This window comes from Anser anser, assembly GCF_964211835.1.
Source record: "Anser anser genome assembly, chromosome: 1".
NCBI lineage: Eukaryota > Metazoa > Chordata > Aves > Anseriformes > Anatidae > Anser > Anser anser.
The window spans coordinates 154,678,505-154,699,235 of NC_139720.1; the positions used below are offsets into that span (position 1 = coordinate 154,678,505).

Here is a 20,731-nt window from a genome sequence, read left to right on the forward strand (position 1 = left end):
ACCCTCTAAACGTGATCATGCTAAATCTTTAAATCTGAAGCTATAGCACTATGTAAAACTATGTCTCCAGATAAAAATTAGTTATGACATAGTCAATTTACACTGAAAACAGGGCAATGATATTAAATATAAAAGACAGCAAGATAAATGTATGTTTCTTGTAAACAGAAATACTTTTTAAACGTGGCATATGTGAGGCACAGAATTGCTGAAGTGCCTTAATACTGGCATTCAAAGCAGTTATACGAACAGATGTTGTTTGAAATCTTGAAGAAACAATTTCTTGCAGGAAGTATGTTTCCTTTGGATTATAGCAGCATTTGATTTATATTGCAGTAACAACTCACTGTGTAATGAGCTCAAAAGAGCCAAAAACTGCAAAAGGCACTTCAAATATTTAGCACTTTATTTGGTAAATAAATAAATAAAATAATTATTATAAAAGGGAGTGAAACTATTTTCTTCAAAGCTACATGCAAGCCACACACTTCTCAATTCAGCTATAGATTCTTTTAATAAACTGAATGTAAGTTTTATCAATTGTTTTTTTCTTCATTCTGTCCATTTATACATCTGTAGGTCAGTACATCCATTTCTCACAGTTTATCTTAGCACTAATGGGTTGTGACACATTGTAAAGAAAAGCAAATATTAACTGTTCCTGGGTTTTTAATCTATCAATATCCTCTGTTTGTTCACAAGGGAAAGTTTTATGAAGCAGTTTATTGATCGCCAGCAACAAGATACCAGCTGTCTGCTGCGAAGACTTCCTTCAGCGTCTTCTTCCTCATGTGACCACTCTAAAAGATCAGGAATTGAAGAAAACAAATATATTGATCAAAAGGTAAATCAAGAATTCACAGCAGTATATGTCTATCCTCAAATATTGTGAGGAGAGACCTCAGATTGTTCAGTTTGTCAAATTACATAAAAGCACACAAAAGCTAGGGCAACTGAACACAGAATAAAACGCTATACTTAATTTAGGTATCCTAAAACTGACATCATAGTAGAGCCTTATTTTGTCTGAATTCTCTCTCCTTCATCTCAAAATTCAGGATGTGATACATAGTTTTGTTCAAAGTATCCATCTTATGAACCTAATTTTTTTAAAATAGTCTTGCTGTTAATCACTGCGAAGCTAGTAGAAAATCAAAAGTTTATGAATATCACAGTGGATTTCTGAGTGTCTTGCTACTTTTACAGTGCTTTACACACTCACTGAAGCAAGGTAAAGTGTAATCAGTGGAGATATGTAAAAATCTAAGAATTATTCTAGTTACTTAGAGGGCATTAACCTCTGTGTAGGCCTGGGATTTGCTAGAAAACAGATGATAAACAAACAGTTTTGAGGCTCACTGTACTATATGCTGATAGTCTCCCAGATGGACTGGCATGGATGGCTGGTTTTGAAAAATATCAGGACTGCTTGGAATGATGATGACAACGGTGCAGCAGCATGAGTAAATGTGTGTGACTTCTGGCACCATGCAAAACTACAGGGTCAGAAAAAAAATTCAGCGTGTACCGTGGAAGATACCATGGAAGTACATGGTTTGCAACTGAAACTCGGGATAGCATTCGTACAGGCAGGAAGCAGAGTTAGGGAAAGCAATGCTCTTCTGATAGTGTATGTAAAGAGCCTATTTACAAACAACTATTAATTTTCTTACCTAATGCAATGCAAGAACGCATTGTGGCCAGTGTAGTCTGTGCCATCAGTATGCCAAAGCTGAACAGCATGGCCTGAGAGGGAGGGCTGTGGTGCAATATTCTTCAGCAAACAAGGCCATGGGAAGGAATCAAGCCTATATGGGTGCCATCTACTCTAACAAGCACAGCAGAAATACTGGAGAAATTATTAACTAACAAACGTAGGGGTCAGCAGAACTACACTAAATATTACTAATGATGGATCTCAAACAATATGCCTGGGAAATCAGAGTACATTTCTACCACATGATGAAGAGATGAATGGAGGCCTTAAACTTGGTCTGAGCCACATACTGAACTCCACAGTGTGCAGTGCAGAGCTGTGCAATGATTTGGTAGATCTGTTCACATTAATATGTAGCTGAAGTATATTAAATTGGAGTTTTAATTTCTTCTGCCCGCTGTCCACAAAAGTGAATCATTGTTGATTGTCTTTTAAGATACATGAATAAACGGCACGGTTTATTCAATGATATTTTGAAATACGAAAATAGAAAGGTACATTCTTTTCAGTTTTTCACTTCCCTCCAAGAGCAAATATGCATGATCTGACTTCGCTTTTTCAATTGAAATAAGTTTTTGCAAATTGTTTTTGCACTATTCAATCTGCTTTTAGTATGTACTTTTGGATTTCCATGCCTCAAAGGTAGGATTTATGAAGAGTAATATTTCTCATAAATGTAGCTTAAAATGAGGTATTTACACATTCCTATTAAGAGGGAGAAAGCACTAGGTAGGATTTTGTGAAAGTAATTACTATGGCTTCCTATAGTTACAGTTGCCAAAGCAACCTTACTTTTGTATGGACAAATCTTCTTAAAAATATCTTATCCTTAAAACAAGATTGGAATGACTGGTTGCATTGAAATGTAAACCTTGAATGTATGTAAGAATAGAAACCTGAACAAATATTTTACTGATAACATTGCATACTAGGATGCGCTCCCACTGCTTCTGATGACAGTGGCTTCAGAAATTTTTCATATCTCATTTACATTGTAGTTGGTGAAAAAAAAATAGGTTAGAATCAAAAGGTGGGATTCTGCTGTCAGGTTTGACTCTTTGCTTCCTCTGAGGTGCCTGAAATATGGCTGGCTCCTCCAATTTCTTCTGGATGTAGATAGCATTTCTGCATTCCATATCTGCTGAAGTGATTGGAAGTGTATATGATACATATGTTCCCTTACTTCCCACTTCATCAACATTTTTCTTTTCTTTCTCCAAAAATGTGCAACTATATTTATGGTAATTTTTTTTCATTCAAAATCAATCTGACCTATAATTTGTCATTATCAGTAAAGCAAATCATTCTATGTTCTATTATATAACAGCTTTAGTAAGTCTTTTCAGAATTATAATTACCTACTTCCTTGAAAAGCAGCTTTAAGTTGTAAGAGGGGAGTGGATTTTCATTGAATTCTTCCTATTTTAAGGTATTTTATCTTCTCAAAATAGTAGAAAAATGTATTTATTTGTTACCCATAACCATAATGAAAATCAGTTTGAAATTATTTTCATCTATGCCAAATCAAAAGAACAGTTTTGAAAAACAGGGTTAAAAAATAAAAATATGTCATCACGTGAACATTGTAGATGTTGGAGAAGGGGAATTTTACAAAGACAGAGGGAAGTGTTCTTTTATACTTCCACAGTTGTACAAAAATTATTCACAGTATGCTGGGAAATTCCTTAGCTAACCAATATTTCAGTGAATTCTTAGAACAGGATGAAATATGTGTACACAGATAATTTTTGTGTGAGTGGGTGGATGAGAAGAAAGGAAGTTGGCAGAAAATGAAGACATCTCACTGTGATGGCTCTCACAAGAGCTTCAGGGACAGTCACAGCCAGTTTTAAGGGACAAAAACGAATAAGCTGTAAGATTTACAACAAATCAGGTGTCTAGTAAAATACAGTTGAGTTGGCTCTTGAGCATTGGACTTGGGTTCTTAACTTCGAGACTAGAATCAGAGGAAGGCACAAACACCTCAGAGCGCTTTCATAAGAGATGTACAACTTTCAGTAAGCCATGCTAAAAGATGTTGCAAGGAGGACGCTCCTGAACAGGTTACTTATCTTTGACCACACAACACAGCACATCACTGTTAAATTATGTTTCAAATCTGACAGGCTTATGAGATGAACTTTAAAAATGCCTGTGGCTCATTATGTAGATATGCCCATGTGCATGTCTACAGCTGTGGCACAGCAGGACTGAATTACAAAACAAAGCAAAAGAGCTTTCAATATATCGACATTGTTTATAGCTCAGACTTTTAGCATCTTCCATTTAGTTGAAATATTATAAACAAGCTAGTGCCTTTATTTCTGCATTTTTAAGATTAACTGGATAGTAGCAAATGTATTTTCTCTTTTCCATCCCCTGTATCATCCTGTTTCCTTTCACTTGTATGAGTTTCCTTTTTAGCTCTGCAAGCATTGAAGTTCATAGCTATTCCTTTTTCCTGTGGGACCAAGATCCATAACTGAGGTCTAGCTCCCATGGAAGCTCGTCCTCCCACACCATATGCCTCTCCCGCTGATTTCCTAGTTACAGCAGCAGCCATATGACAGGAGGTGATGGTCAAAAAGTGAATGCTGATCTCAAAGGTAGCCACGGCCATTACCAAGGAGGACAATCAATATTAAGCAGCAGACCTCGTGCTGGATTCTGCATTCTTTGGGGAGTTGGTGCACAGAACAGCGCACTGAGGTGATATGTTCATGATGACCTGTATTACCTAGCAGGTGGGCTGCTGAGCTTTGCATCTGTTTTTTTTTAGGCTATTTGGATTCATCTCCAGATGTGATCCTGCTGATATCAGTTAAAGCTAGATGGGATGGGACACAAACATCAACCCAATTACAAGCCTCATCCTGGAAGGGTCTGAGTACTCCCTTGGAGATTAACTCCCCTTGGTTTATGTAGAAATCAGTGGTTTTCAACACCTCAGGGAAAGGTTATATTTTTATCTGTTTACTATTTCAGACACACATTGAACACACAAGATTGACCACAACTGTTAATGCATGTTTGGTTAGCATCATAGACGCTCCATTTGTGAGCTGCTGAGACATGCCACCTATTCTTGATAAGATGTTGTTGTTTAATGTGGAAATTTGTTCCAGCATGTCTTTTAGTGGCCTGTGCTCAGCTTCTTTCATTAACTATTCTGTTGTTGTTGTTGTTTTTTTTCAAAAAGAACCACATATATTCTGAGAGTATTCTGAAAGGAGTTCTCCCTGCAGAAGGTGTTTGTAATTGTTAGAGCTGAAATACCTTTTAGAATCAAAAACAGGGTGTCCTAAGATACCTTTCAGAAAATCATCAGGCATGAAGACATGCTTATAAACTTTATTCCTCTTTTTTCTTCTTAGAAAAGAAACAAGGGTAGAATATTTACTCATGAATCCTCATTTCCAGAGGTGAATTTGTACTTCTTATGCTAATAAACTCATGTCCCAAGTTAATCAGCCTCTTCTGAACTTTTCTTTGGCTATTGTATTGTGCAAAGCAGAACATGGGCACAAAAAGTACGATAACATTCTGTTGTGTTCCTGGTTCTTCTTTTCCCTATGTAATTTGAAAGAATGACTATATCACACTACTTTTGAATACAACAGAAGCTAATAAAGTGTAGTTGCACGTGAATTCCAAGCAGAAAAGGGTACTTATTTTTAAACACTGAGTACATTTTTTTCTGAAGTATTTTTTTGCAGAACTCTGTGAATAAGTATCAACAAAAATCACTCAAACTTCATCTTTTTCTACCCTTACTGAGTATCTGAGTAGATCCTCGCTCACAATTTCAGTTTCCTTGTACCTCTTGTTAATTAAACATTGCCAAGTGCTTCAGTCTTACCTATTTATGTCATTCACAGGATATTGCCAAAATCTGTCTAGTTATAACATTCAGAAAAGCCATTAAAACAATCTACCTGATAGAATGAGAGTGGCTTATGAACCTATCATTTTCTTGGTCATTACAACCTTGATTTTCAAAGGAGATGATTTTTGTCCCATGTCTACTCTTATCGAGATCTTTCTAATGAAGTTAATATATGGAAATGCATTGATGCATTTCAGGTTTTTTGAAAATTAATCAGGAGGCCTCTTTGTTAATTTTGCATTTTTCGGAGATTTTGATTATTTTCAGATAAAACAGATATGTAACAATGTCCCTATGTTGAAATAATAAATTTACAGGAAAAGAAAAACTAATGAAGTACATTCTCATAAAGCGTTTTACCACATACATATTTGATTTGTTAATATTTTACTTTTGTGACCATGTTTCAGAGCAGAGAAGATAGAACTGCAATAATAATAAGACACTGTTCTTGTTATGGTCTGTCTCTAGCTACTGATGATTTTAAATTGTCATTCTTGCCTCTACATAGTGTGCTCAAAATTCTGCCTGGAAAAAACCAATTACATTCTGAAACAAAGGAAACTGGGGATTGGATACTTTGTCATTTTCAAAGTGCCACAATTCAGCACTTCTTTCTGGTATTAGCTTTCTATTTTCATCAGTTTTGCTCTTACAGATTTCAAGAGTTTGATGCAAAGTCTGGGAAGATGCATTAAAACACGGGGGGCTGATCATACCCCTCTTGTTTCTTCAATCAACCAAAATTCATACATGGCAAAATTTTTAGGGCTGATGGATTCTAACAGATAAGAGCATACATAAATATGGAAGGAAGGAAGAGTTGATGAGGGGCTGGGTTGCAGAAAAGCCTTTCCAGTTGAGCCTTTACTCTCCCTTTCCCTGATCCTACTGAATATCCAGATCGCCTTCTCCAAGCCCTTTGATCTCTGTTACCCACTTATAATACTCATTCACAAAAACTGATTAAATATAGTCATGATCACTTTGTTCTAGTGAAGGGAATTATATGCTTGTACAACCAGAAGTAATGTTCTTCCTTATTCCTCCAACCCAGGTTACCTCAAACTGGAAACTCTCGCCCTATCTCAGTCTTCTTCTGCTCCCAGTCCAGCCCAGACGGGCAGTACCTTCTTACCTAGAAGTGAAGGTGTGGAGTGGGGCCTCCTGCTCCATCGCTGTGCACCAGCAGAGTATATCACAACTCCATATCAGCTTGGCCAGGAGTCCTCACTTTCCACCCTTCTGTTGGCAGCCATCAGTAACCTACCCAGCCCTCCTTACTGGCCTTTCCCATGATTTCCCTGGCTTCTGCCTGGAGTAAAGATGGAAAACAGAAGAAAACAAAAGAAAACACTGAAAGTAAAAAGCTCAGATATGCTGAAGACAGAAACCCAACCATATTATGACAAAACATTAAAGAAAGAGATTCTTCTCCCTTCCTGGAGCTGCTCCCCTGTGTGTCTGAGATGGACTATTAGCATCCTCTTTAAGTCTCTGGGGGTTTTCTGAGTATGTTGGTATTAGCCCTCTCCACATTCTCAGACTTAACTGAAAAAGGTTCCTGGTTACGAAAGACCATGTAGATTTTCCAGACCAGTAATCAGCTAATTAGAAGAGCATGTCTTTCCTTAAGAAACAGGCAGCAATCAAGGTCTACAAAAGGAATTAAGACTATTTCAGGTCAATGGCTCGAGAGAGTTAAGGAGATAATGCCCAATTCTCACTCAAGCCTTCTGATCAAAAGCTACAGCCCTTGACTCCTTGTGGCACTTAGCTAATGGTGGGCCACTTTCTTGACTGTTCTGTGAGCCTGTTTCTTATGTAGGACAATCTTGCCAAGGGCCAGATTTTCAAAGTCAAAATGGAAATAATTAGTTCTACTTTGAGAGAGGGATACAGATCTCTAGAGGTTCCTTGTAATTACATCCTTTGTGATTCTGTAAGTATTAAGTAAAGTTTTCAAAAGAGCTGTAGAAATTTCCCACTGATTTCTACACGATTTAAACATTAACCTACATCAATTCTTTTGGAAATGTTGTTAGATGCCTACCAACAACTTGCAGTCTTGCAGTTTGGCCTTCCAACACTCTTCAGGTTTCTGTAACATTCATTTTGATAGAGTCTGATCTCTTCAAGCCGAAGATGCATAGACAGGATGTTGTTGAACAAATAATTATGTATGCATTTGAGAGGCTACACAGCAAATTCATGTGGGCCAAAATTATCTTGTATTTAATGGAATGCTCAAATCTTGAACAGATTCAGGCCAAATAAACATTTCCTCACTGTTTCTTATAAATAACTCTAAAATATCATTTACTGTAGTGACTCTTCATATTTTCCCTAGAAGCTGTACATGTTTAAATAATGATATAATACCTAACAATCTGTTCATTCAGCAACTCTACATAAACCATTAATTGGCGTCCAACAAATTCCAAACTGAAACAGAAGCTTGGGATGATTTTTTTCCCCTAGCTTGGAATTTCTGCCATGGTACAGAAGACTATTCCCATATGGTCCTGCAGTTGCCTATAAAAGATTGTTATTAGCAGCACTAAGCTAAAATTCTAAAGTTCTTATAACACTTGAGGGATTGACTTAGAAAAGTATGTTGTGTTCTCTTTTCTTTTCTGTTGTCACCTAAACATTTCAGACATTTATATTTCATTACTGTCTTTGTGACCTTGTCTCCTCTTGTGTTGCAGAACACCTAGCACTTGTCTCTTCTGTCAGCTCTGCACCTGATATAAAAATAATACACTACCTCACCACAGTTTAACCTCTTGATAACACGCTATTTTATGTCAAATTCAAGTTGAAATTAATTGATTTATGCAGTGCTGGCTGCTGTTGTGCCCCACATACATGTCACTTGCAAAACGAATGCATTGGCACTTGACAATGAATAGCATTTCTCGAAACTTAAAACTGCTGAGACGTACCTTAACTGTTACCACTTATCACAGATCTCCCTGAAGTCAGCAGTGCTGTGCCAGTTGTGGGACTGATCCGCAATCATTAGCAGTCATCTAGCAATGGTACTGTCTTGTGTTGCTTTCCTTTAAATCTTACACAAAGAATTTTCTTTTTTTCCAGGATAGAAAGCCTAGGAATTTTACATGTACTACTAAATAAAGATTTTCATTTAAAATGGCTGCAGTACCTTTTCGAAGCAGCGGGTGGCACTTGGAGAGCAACAATGTTGTGTGCTTTAGCTGCCTTTGCAATGGTTACAGTGGTTTATTGCTTTGTCCTTGTCATTTTGGACAAATTGCATAGGAATGCAGAATTCAGATCAAGTTCAAACTGACAGGAAAGAGTCATTTTGTCTGCCTGAAGTCTGTCCTACCAACAGCAGCAATGAAAGACGCCAGCGCTTGTGGAAGAAGCACTACAAACAGATTTCCTAATTCTGTGTCTACAGGCACACTTGTATAAATAAACGGAAAGGAATATGGGAACCATGCTGTTTTATTCATGTTTTGATAGGAGTACACACTTCCTATCTAAAATATTTTCATCCAGGAAGTATTATTGGTAGCTTGCTGACCTGTCACAGCTGTTCCTTACAGATCCAGGTAACCTCCAAGAGTTCCTTAAATGTGTTGTTGAAAACATATTTAACAGTAACGGATAATGTTAGGCAATTTCAGGACAGTGTCTTGTGCGAAGAAAAAATGCTTTATAGCAGAACGTTATATGGCATTGTTATTTATGCACTAAGTGTACTTATAGCCTGTATAAATAAGTGAATAAATAAATAATGGTTAATAATGATACACTGAGGGTATCCTCAGTACATCACAATCTATAATAAAAAAATCAGCAGGCTACATGGATAGACAATAAAATAACCTCAGTAGAGTATTGTATACTTATTTAATTTTGTATCATCTGATCAAGTAATGTGTTTTCCGCATTAGCACTGCTAGTAATTTCCTCTGCAACATTCAAGAACTCGGCAGGTACCATAAGTTTTTAATTGCCAGGTTCCTACACCAGCATGCTGTATCCAGGCATTATTAAACAAAATAGTGATCATCAACCCCATTTGCTGTTTTTACAGTTCTATTGCATTTGCCTGGTGTGCTATGCACATTTGGGAAATTAAATGGGAAGCAGTTTCTTGCTAGTTGGTTTCTTTATCTTATATAGAAATAAGGGCACATTTTAAAAATCTACAATAATGTTTGATTTTCTTAAACATGTTGCAATTTGACTGACTACTGAATCCTTTAAATATAATAAATGGATCGTTTGTACACATCTAAAAATACTGTCTTGTATTGCTTCATCTGGCTAAAGCAAGGACTCCTAAGTTGTAAGAGCAGTGAGGACCATCATCTTCAAAAGGTGTAATCCTTGGATGTGCCTGAGCTGTATGTATTATCAGTTCCATTTTGGACCACTGAGATCCCTAGGCACCAAGGTGTAGGACCTTGTTCATGTTCATGTACTCCTGGATTAAGCAACGGGATACCTGGCTCCAGGCTAAATTCTATCACAATGGAGAGATGGACAGGGTGATAACAAACCGTCAGACCTTCACCTAAAACTCAATCCATCGGGTATGCTTAGACCAGTTAATGCCCAAGTACATACTTCTTCAGGAGTGCGTTTCACATCTAGTCCTTCTTTGTTAACCGCACTGTCCAGAGAGAGGATTCAGCAGTCCCCAGAAGCTGAATGTGCCAGATGTGTGTAATCCTTGGCCTAGAGATGTTAGCAGCTTTTCTTGAGCTGTTCTTACTCGCTGGCACTAGATGGCCTGGGGAGGCACTAAATGTATCTGTACATGTGCCCAGCCTCTGTATAAACTCCCACTTTTCCTGGGCACCTTCCCTTGTTGACAGCCTGGGTGAATTTTCCTTCTTGGGCCACACGCTTAATGCCAAGGTGTTCTTATATCTGTTTTAAACACCTAAAATAAGTGGTCTATAGCAGATAGAGAGCTGTAGAAATTTTCAGGAAAAATGATTTGACTCAGCTTTTTTCTGAAATTGGATGAACAAAAACTGGACTTGGAAGGAAATTAATGCTTTTGCTATTTGAAATACTTTACATTTCTAAGACACGTCAACAAGCAAGTAATTGACATTAAAAATAAATGGATTACACTAGTAAGCAGTACTCTTTTTTTCCCTGATGTTTGATGCAGTTTTAATTATTCTAAGAAAATTATCTATAACAGAAAAAAAACCCAACTGAATCAAAAAAGCTGTTTTTCCCCCTTCATTATTCCCTTAAGTTTAAGATTTCTAGTTAAGTCCTAAAACAAACAAACAAAAAAAAAAAACAACACCAAACTAAAACAAAACAAAAAACTAATGTTGCAAAAGGATAGGTACTCCTGAGGTTTGGAATTTTTTTTTCCCCAATCTGGATACAGGAAAAAATTAATCATCTGGAATTTCAGCTCCTAATTGCTGACATTAGAAGAAAAAAAGATGTGAAAGAGTTGCCATTGCTTTCACCAGTACGCGTTATATGTAAATCCATAGTAAGGTACCATGCTGAGGTACTGTAAATAAGTTTAAACATACTGAAATATGATTTGGTATATAAAATATTTACTCCTACAGAACATTTAACTGGTTTATATCATACTGTGATTTTCAGTTTATCTTGATGTTAACAATATCCAGGTAACAGAACAATTTTTTATTACGTGCTATATTATACTAACATATTATGTTAGTTATCCTATACTAACAGTGCTGTTAGTATTTTTGGAATAGTTCCTGACATGCCAATATCTTATTTTCCAAACTACATTCTGAAGCGTTCCATACCTTTTTTCAGTTTTCAAGCTGCAAGATTTTTTTAAGAAAACCCTAGAATTCCAAGAATAGTGGTATTTTCAATTCATCCATATTCTTACTTCCACAGTCTATACAGAGATGAGTTAGGACTTTAGAAGGGTGAAAGGGGTCACACTTAAAAAGGCAGTTTTTAGGAAAGAGATTGTAGTTTGCTGTTACAAGTGTGACTTAAAAAGCAGTAGCCATTATATTAAGGACAGCCAGAATAAGTAACAAGTTTTAAGGTAATTTTTAGGCTTCTATTTTTCTCCACAGTGGACATCCTACCATGAATCAGAGTCGATCTAAGTCTCGAGAGAAGTTCTAGCAAAATTGTTTGTTGAATGACTCTGGATTTGTGGTATCTTTTTAGAAATCTGTAAGTAATACTTCTGTAAGTAATACTTACATCCTTAAGTCAGACATGCACAAATTAAATAAATCAAATAGTTATAATAAACAGTTTTAAAGAAATGTGCTTAAAGGTTCCATTTCAGACTAATTTATTTAAAAAGAGCACATATTGCTAGAAGCTCCTAATATCTGTCTCAAACATATGTTTCAGGATGATAATCTCCAAACAGTTGACAGAATTACATCTTATAAGGTACTAGAGGCTTTCTGGTCATCACAGGTCCAATTCTTCAGCTAAATTCTTCAGCTGTGATTTGTTCTTTGATTTGCCATGTTTGTTACCACTTTCTCAGGAATTGTTTGCTTTTCTTGTAGCCCAGTCCTTTCATTTAACATCCAGGAATTCCCAAACAATGTTCGCAAGTATATGCTTAAAATGCTGATGATGACCAGAGGCAGTCAGGGGGAGGCATAGTAAGGATTAAGACAAAGTTGTGACTTGGCCAACTTGGGAAGAAAATATAATAAAGGGAATAATATTAATGCTAATCAACAAAACTATCTGCTTCTTTGCACCCAGAGCCAGCTAAGGATTGGGATAGGAAGGCCAAAAGCTGCAAGATAAGGCTAGGACTTTACACATTCCTCAAGAAATTTGCCCTGCATGACCATTTTGATCTTTTTCCACTACCATTTTCCTGTAAAAAAAACACTAGTGCCACAGACTGTGAAAAATATCTGTATGACAGACAACATTGTGTGTTTAATTTTATATACACTCAGCACAATGTTTCATTGGTCTGTCAATGTGCATGCTGTTTCATGGCAATTAAAAAATACACTTTTTTCTTAATTTTATAGCTCCGTAAATCTGTTTTCAGCATCAGAGCAAGAAATCTTCTTGAAAAAGAGACAGCAATCAATAAAATTTTAAGGTAGGAATCAGCAGTGATTTGGTGTTATCTTGAATGTCAACTGATTTCTCCTAACTTTGCTTTTCATTAATATTACTGCATGTACAATATTTATGATAACCTGTCCCTTTGTAGTACATCTGTTGTCTTCATTATCAAAGATCAATTGCTCTTTGGTTATATTATGTGTTTGAACAGCAAGGAGAGAGAGATTTCTTCAACATGTATTTGAACTCTGTGCTGTGTAGAAGGATTGTGTTTCAGTTCCTTTCACTTCTTCCTTCAAAATTAACCCAAACATATCTCTTCAGAGGCAATGCTACTTTGCCTAAAGAATTCCAACCTAGTTCTTGTGTAGACATGCAAATAAATATTCATAGGGATTGTGCACTTGAAAGCATAGACTTCAGATAATCATATTCCAAGTAGGAGACATACAATGAAAAAGACTTTAAAACTGTGACTTCTGTAGAAGATATCCCTGAATGTTTTAATAATAATCACTCACTTTGGTATTCCATAAAAAGTAAATACTCAGTACTGTAAGGAAATAATGCACTCCCAAGTCTCTAAGACCCAAGTTTAAAGCTATTGTCTGTGTAATGCCATGCTGCAGTTTTTCATGCCAGTCTGTTTCACATTAGAATGATTATCATTGATACAATATGTATTAACAATGTCAACAAGTTATAGATCATTCGTATTTTATATTTACATTGTCACCAAAGCAGGTTCATTTCTAGAATGCTGTGACTGGGAAATGACTTGTCCCAGGGAAATAATCAGTATAAGCATGAGTAACTGATTTGAGAAGTACAGCTGTGGGATTAGATGAAGTATGGCAGTGTTTTATGGGAAGCAGTGCACTAAGAATTCACTGTGAGTTCTGAATTGTGAAGTTGCTTGAAAAATGCCTTATACTTACATGCTATTTGAGAAATATTACAGCTCTTTAGTTCTTTTAATATTCTATAAGAATACAGCACAGAGAGAAATGTAGAAATTAATGTGCAACTTTATCTGTCTTGAAACCCATTGTAATGAAAACACAAACAATTACAAATTCAAGTGAGTGTTCTTTGTCAAAATATTAACAAGAAATATAACTGAAAGGCCATAAGTATTCATTTTTAAGAAAACTTAGTGCTCTCTTTATAAGCATTTGAAGTCCGTGAATATACTTTGATTTTATGGGCATCGCTGTTATGGATGGGTAAATACCTGTTTCTTTGTCTTAATCAAAAACCTTTAAAAATATGGTTTTACTGAAACACTTCATGGCAGTGTTTCAGTAAAGAATTCATAATAAAATTCTTTGCTATATTCTTTGCTATTATGTTATATATATTTTTATATATATTCTTTGCTATTATGTTATATATTATATTATTATATTGTCAAAATGTTATTGATGCCTCTAGGGTTACACAAATTTCAGTTTCTTTGGCATTTTCCTTACACTATACCACAGAGAAAACATGGACAGAGAGAATGCCTCACTTTATATATACATATATATTATTTATTTAAACTGTCACATCTGTAGGGGCTCAGTTTCTGGTGAGTTCTTCCATCAGCCCCGAACTTCCTCCTTTTCAGGAGAAGTCTGAAGCAGAGTTGGAGGAGAATCCAAATGAACCTTTGTTTGAACTTCACAAGGTTTTCAGAGGTACCAGGACAGAATCAGAAATCAGTCCCTCCAATTTCAATCTCACTGACTTCCTCTTGGTCCTTTAGAGCCTGACTTCTGCCAAATCTATGTATCAAGGAGGACTTCTCATCAATTCATCTCTGAATTCCTCTGAAGAAAAGATTCAGAGGCAGAAGAAGAAAGTTTTAATCTAATAATTAGTTAAATTATTAATTTATTTTAATTAATCTATTTAAATTGATAATTTAATGTACATTTAATGTGCTTTCCCATCTACTTCCTGTGTCATGATTGATGAATTTTTGAGGAACACAGAGAAAAGGAGAGAACTTCTGTCAAGTAAGCAAAATGTGGGATCATATGTCCTCCAGTGCTTTATAGGGCTGCATGTAAGTCACTTACAAAGAGACAGTCTTTAATCTCCTCCTGAGAAAATGGAACAATGATATATTCATATCCTCAGAATATATGTATTTATGCCTCAGAATTGTTAAGTAGGCTCTGAACTGTGACATCTCCACTGCATGTTCCAGCATAAAAAGGTTGTGTTCATGGTATATCTATTTGGTGGGCATGCTGGTAGAGAGCATTGCCAATGATGGGCATGCTGGTGCTGAGCACTGCCAGTTTTTCCATGATAATAGTGCAAGGGAGCTTTACAAACAGAAAAAGAAGTGATAAAAAAAGGATAATCTTTACACCTGAAAATTTGGATTCAGCTCTAGGAACACAGGAAAACCCAAATGTGCAAGAGATGGGAGATTCTTTTTCTTATTTTTACTTTCATCATAAAAGCTATATACTCCGAATCTCAGCCTTTCTGAATATCTGACAAAAGAAGAAATGACATTTATGCCAAGAACAATAAGAGAAAATTCAAGACATCCTTTCTGAAAAGATTCCTTCTAAAAGTCTTTTTAGTTTTTGTCTACCTGAATTAAGTATCATTTATCTAAAGCAATGCCTCTTCAAGGTAAAGCTGCCCACAGGCAACTTCAGCTTGACCAAATTGCTGTACTAAAAAGAGCATTTTAAGTCTGTTCTGGCTTAAGCCCACCTCTTACCTTTTTCCCTTTAGTTTGTAAACCTTGCAAAATTGCATTTTAATCAAATTCTAAATTTTTCAATATAACCAACGAAGTAGGAGGAAAACAGGTACGGTTACCCCTCTCTTGTGCATCTTCCTCTATCAAAACTTTGTTTTTCTCTTTGTGTGAAACACTGAACTGCTGTTTGACATCTTCTTCCCCCAAGAGGAAGAAGAAGGGCATAAACTGTCCTAACCATGCAGAGTTAAGGTTCATACATTCAATTCTAGGTGTCTCACCTGCTCATCTATTGTTACATTATGCAACAAAATGGACTGCAAGTCCCTCAAAATAGAGGCTACCTCAGGCCTTTTCATTATCTCTAAGTTTCTTACTCTATTTCAGGTGAACCACCTATTATCTGAAGAGCCTTGCTTGGAAACCAGCCTTCACTTTTTCCTCTTGAGGTCTTGGTGCAGTTAGTCTTGGGAGCAGAGTCAAGGATGTGGCAGCTACTTTCCTGGGCACCTTGACTCTGACCAGTGACTTGCATCACCTTTGCCATTATCAGAGCACAAAGCAGCCTGATTCTTCACATAAATCAAGGGCTTCACATTTCTGAGGAAAATGAAGGAATATAAAAGTGAGTTATAGCCAGTTAGCATAACTTTTTCAAAACAAGATAACATTTAGTATGAATTACAACCAGCTCCATTTTTCCCGAAAATTAAGATGTGTTTTCCTCAGCAGCAATAGTCACTGCTTCTAGCAAATTTCATTCCTTCTGTGTATCTTCAGTGTTTCCCACGTTTTATCACTCTTTCTTGCTATGTTCACTGCTTTTTATCTTAAAAGCAAGTTCTGTGCATACAGTTTTTTTGACCTTCATTCCTTATGGGATTATCATCTAAAAACAGTGTTTAGTCCTTGATTGTTCCCACTGGCTTTTTGAAGTGGTGAAGGTGGAGAAGATCCAGTCAAAATCTTGTCTATAAAGTAATCTGTTCTCTCCAGTGCTGGGGATAAGTTGTGAATGATGTAGAACGGTGGGGAAATTGAACAAATTAACAGTAGTCTCACATAGGCCAAAATATAATCAAAGTATCCGTAGTGCAGAACATGATTCTGGTGTCTATTAAACCATACTTCATGGAATCATAGAATGGTTGAAGTTGGAAGGGACCTCTGGAGGACATCCTACCTATCAAGCCCCCCAGGCCCTGTGCTCAAACAAGACCAACGAAAAGCTGTTTTCCCTGGACCGTGTCCATCTGGCTTTTGAAGATCTCTGAGGAGGGAGACTCCACAACCTCTCTGGGAAACCTGTGCTAGTCACTCTCATGTAAGGGCTTATGCCCATGTTTTCTAAAACACAAGGAATAATTTGAAAGTTCTACGGTCAGTTGATAAGGCAATCAAACTCACTAAAATCACCAAAATTCAGTTTATTATAAAATATATTGTGACAGGTTTGGAAACTAGCATTTTTAAAATGAGTAGCTTTTTATTTGCTTTCCATTATAGCTGATGCTATGGTGAAACTGTAGACTGGTGCTAGACATCTGCAACAGGATTTTCACTGTTCTGGTCAAAGTTTGTCTGATGCTTTTACTGGGCCTGAGGGAATAACACAACTCATGCCTAAGTGCTTAAGTTTCACAAACAGCTAATTCACTGAAGTGCATTTGTCATATGTCTGAAACTGAAACTGCCATGAGTGCTCCTGGGGGGAAGAAAAACAAAGAATTGCTTGAATTAAATATCCAGTTCTACTAAGTTGCTAATATGCTAGAAGATATTTAATTCAGGCTGTGTTCATACAAATATTTCATTAAAATACAGTGGTTTTTTTTTCTGGATATTGGAGTACGTAAGAAATGAGATTGAGTGTGCTTCTAGGAAAGTTATAAAGTTAATCGATGAATAAATTCTCTCTGGACAGTAATACAGTGATATAATACACCTCCTCTCATAAGGGTCTGAGCAAACATTTCTCATTAGTTTGTTTATCAGAAAAACACAGACATATTGGTTGGAAGGGAACTTTAAAGTTATGTTGTCTAACTGCCCACTTGAAGTAGGTCTAGTGCTAACCTTGGATCTGGTCAGCTTTTCATTTTCCACCTTCTCTGTTTCCAGTACTGCATTACCCTACTCTTGAGAAAGGTTTTCCCTATGTCCAGTGTGAACCCCGCAAGCCACAGTTTCTGGCCAGGGCTGACTTTTCTGTCATCTCGCATTAACAAGAGCTTAGCTCCATGCTTTAACATCCTCTTCACCAATATAAAGAAGCCCAACTCCCTCAACTTTCTCTGGCAGTATTTCTCCCTGTATTGTAGGCCACCTACCAACTGGGTAACCCCAGTGTACATGCTCCAGTGTTTCAGCATCCCTCTTGGAGTACCCAGAACTGTTGCCCAGGTGCAGCCCCTCCAGCTCAAAGTAAAGGAGGGATAATAACTTCCCTCCATCTGCTGACTACACTCCTCCACAATATAGTAGGTAGTTCACCTTATTCATGGTAGGAACATATTCAACTTACCATCCAGTTAGCTCCATCCCAGCCAGATACAGTGCACAGTGTAACTCCCAGATCCTTTTCCGCAGCCAGTCACTCCACAGCCTTCATGGATGCATGGAGGTATTCTGCACAAGGTGTGAAACGTTGTACATTTCCTTGTCAAACCTCCTGAAGCTTTTGCTGTCTAGTCCTCATGTTTATCAGTTCGAAATCACTTACGAGAAGTTTCTCTGCATATAATTTGCATTTTCTCTTAAGTGTGTGATTTCTTTCTTCCTAACTACCAGGCTTTGATACTGTGCATTTCTCAGAACAAATAATCCAGTTAAGCTTAGATGATGATGATTGTCATGAGGCACAAAATCCAGATTTAGTCACTACCATCTTAAATCTCCATGAGCATATGACATCATGGGATTTCACCTGCCTCCTGCAAATACAAACAGAAAGAAATACCAGGATGCATATATCCATTGGAAAGAAGTTACTCTGATTTATGTTTTTAGTGCCAAGTGATAGACCCACCATGTTATAGATCTCTGTGATAAATAGCACTGTGGTGACATTGGGCTAGTGGGCTGTGAAGGCTCCAACACTGCAGGTATTGCAAAGCAAGCTAGCCAAACATCTGCCCAAAGCAGTGTAGATACCATCCATCCTGCTTTGAGAGAGATGATAAATTAGTTGAACCCTTGAGGTTCCTTCTGCTCAGTTGATTCTATCAATTCTTCTGAAATCCTCTTCTGTAACCCAAGGAAAATAATAATTATTCTAACAACTGGTAGAAGAAATGCTGAAACAGCAAGGCAGGGATGACAATGAGAATACAAAACTCTCTAACAAGTGTAGCACAAAGTATTTTTCTAGCATGACAGTGTGATTGAAGGTGATGGCACTGACAAGCATTCTAAGCTTCTCATTTTTGTTCCAGATCTCACTTTGGATCCATACTCCTATTAGTTATGTGTTTTAATTAAAAAGAAGGAAAAATACCAGAGAAGAGTGAAAAACAGAGTCATAGTGGGGAAAGTACACAGTCAGGAAGCCTTTTGCCATCAAGCATGATGATGCCATGCTGTCAAGAATAGCATTTATCCAACCGTAGGTAGAGTAGAGTGGTGAATAGAGTGGTCCCTCCAATAGCATGTAGGTTTTTTATGTTTAAAAAAAAAAAAAAAGGAGATTCAATTTATTAGAAAGTATGAAATATCACCAGAATGAGCAATAAGTCATGCACTGTGTCAACTTAGAATTGCAATACCCTTGGAAAGTGAAAATATTTTTCTAAGGTTGAAATTCCATTTCTCAGCTATCAGAGGAGGTCTGTCAACTCTCTTTTAATGGAAACCTCTCTTTTTCTTAAGCAAATCTATCTAATGAAAGAAGGATATGGATGCTCTGTTTAGCTAAAGCACACTTACTAACCAAATCTCTAAATTAAGTACTAATTTCTGACAAAATAGTGTACAATATGTGGTTGCCAAAATTCACTAAAAGCAAAAGGAAACAAATGAGCAAACAAGTGAGGAAAAAAAAAAAAAAGGAAAATGCTGCAAGTTCAATGCCTTCCTGGAAAGTAAATATTGCATATTACAGGATGTCAGCAGTGTGCAGTGTTTCATCTCAAACCATATTTGGTCCCAGTTACAGAAGACCACTCAAAGATATGCTGTAAGTCTGGAGCATGTACATAAATATTTTGCTTAGTACAGGCCTGGAAGGAAAGTACGCAAAAATGACAGCTGCACTTGTACTTTCCCCGTCCCTGTTGCTGAGAAGCTGGTATTACTGCTTATTGGTGCATTGCTTGATCCTTTGCACACTTAAAGAATTAAGTATTGTGGGAACATAAATTCTACAGAAAACTGAAAAAATACTTCAAAGATAAGCCTTGCTAAAACACAGAAAGGGTTCACCAAATGACTGGTTATGATGCAGAGTGGGAGTCATTACCTTGGAAATAATATATTTTCATGGAAAATCTGTTGCTGTTTTATTGTTTTTGTCTGTTAAACCACGCTCTTGCTTCCCAGAAAGCCAATCTGACTTGTCTGAATGCACTACCTCAGAAATTATTATTTATGCTGAAAATTCTATGCCATCATCAACATATTTCTTCATAGGGCCTGCACTAGACAACGCATGCTGAGTGGGTCCTTTGAGGGGCAGCCTGCAAAGGAAAGGTCAATACTTAGTGTCCAGCATCATATACGACAAGAACGCAGGTAAAAACAGACAGAATGGTTTAAAAATGTTCTTAACATGAGGGTGATGAACAGAGTTAAATTTGAGCAATACCTGGAATGTGTAAAAATGGAATTAATTACATGTACAGAGAGCTGAATTCTACATTCTTCACTGTAAATGTAATGAAATCCATTGTAGTGTATAAATGGAAAAAATGCCTTTTTATTTCAAATGTCATTTCCTTTTCTGACAACAAAGCTATCAATTTAAAGATCAGAAGGAAATAAATTGGCTTATGTTAGACCAGATTGAAAACAATTGAAGTACATATAAGCTTCTGATGTTGGCAAGAAAAAAATAATAAGAATATGAGATATTGTATGGCTGGAGAACAGTACTTTATAATGGCCATCCTATAAAGGTCAAAGTTTCATCTTGAGATATATCGTTAAATTGATTATGATTGTTTCAGGTCACTAAGACATGGTTCCAACAGCCAGCGAATCAGTAGAGGAAAGTCTCTTGAAACGTTGACTCAAGATGTAAGTCCTCACAGAAAAGATGGTTTCAACTTGGGAATATAGGAAATATGAATATGTACTAGATAGTAAATGCTTGTGTAAGGCTAATTTTTTATTTGTGATCTTGCTTACAGTCTGTCTTTTG

At 36.7% G+C, this 20,731-nt stretch overlaps 1 protein-coding gene across 5 annotated transcripts in view; it reads left to right on the top strand.

Annotated features, from left to right (window-relative positions):
* Window positions 1-20,731, top strand: part of NALCN (sodium leak channel, non-selective) — a 237,572-nt gene that overhangs the window by 180,946 nt on the left and 35,895 nt on the right. For all 5 annotated transcript variants that reach the window (XM_083831676.1, XM_083831675.1, XM_083831678.1 and 2 more), the window contains 4 exons: window positions 703-844; window positions 12,626-12,699; window positions 20,002-20,103; window positions 20,538-20,607. In XM_083831676.1, the coding sequence (XP_083687802.1) occupies window positions 703-844; window positions 12,626-12,699; window positions 20,002-20,103; window positions 20,538-20,607 (388 nt within the window). The remainder of the gene's footprint in view (window positions 1-702; window positions 845-12,625; window positions 12,700-20,001; window positions 20,104-20,537; window positions 20,608-20,731) is intronic.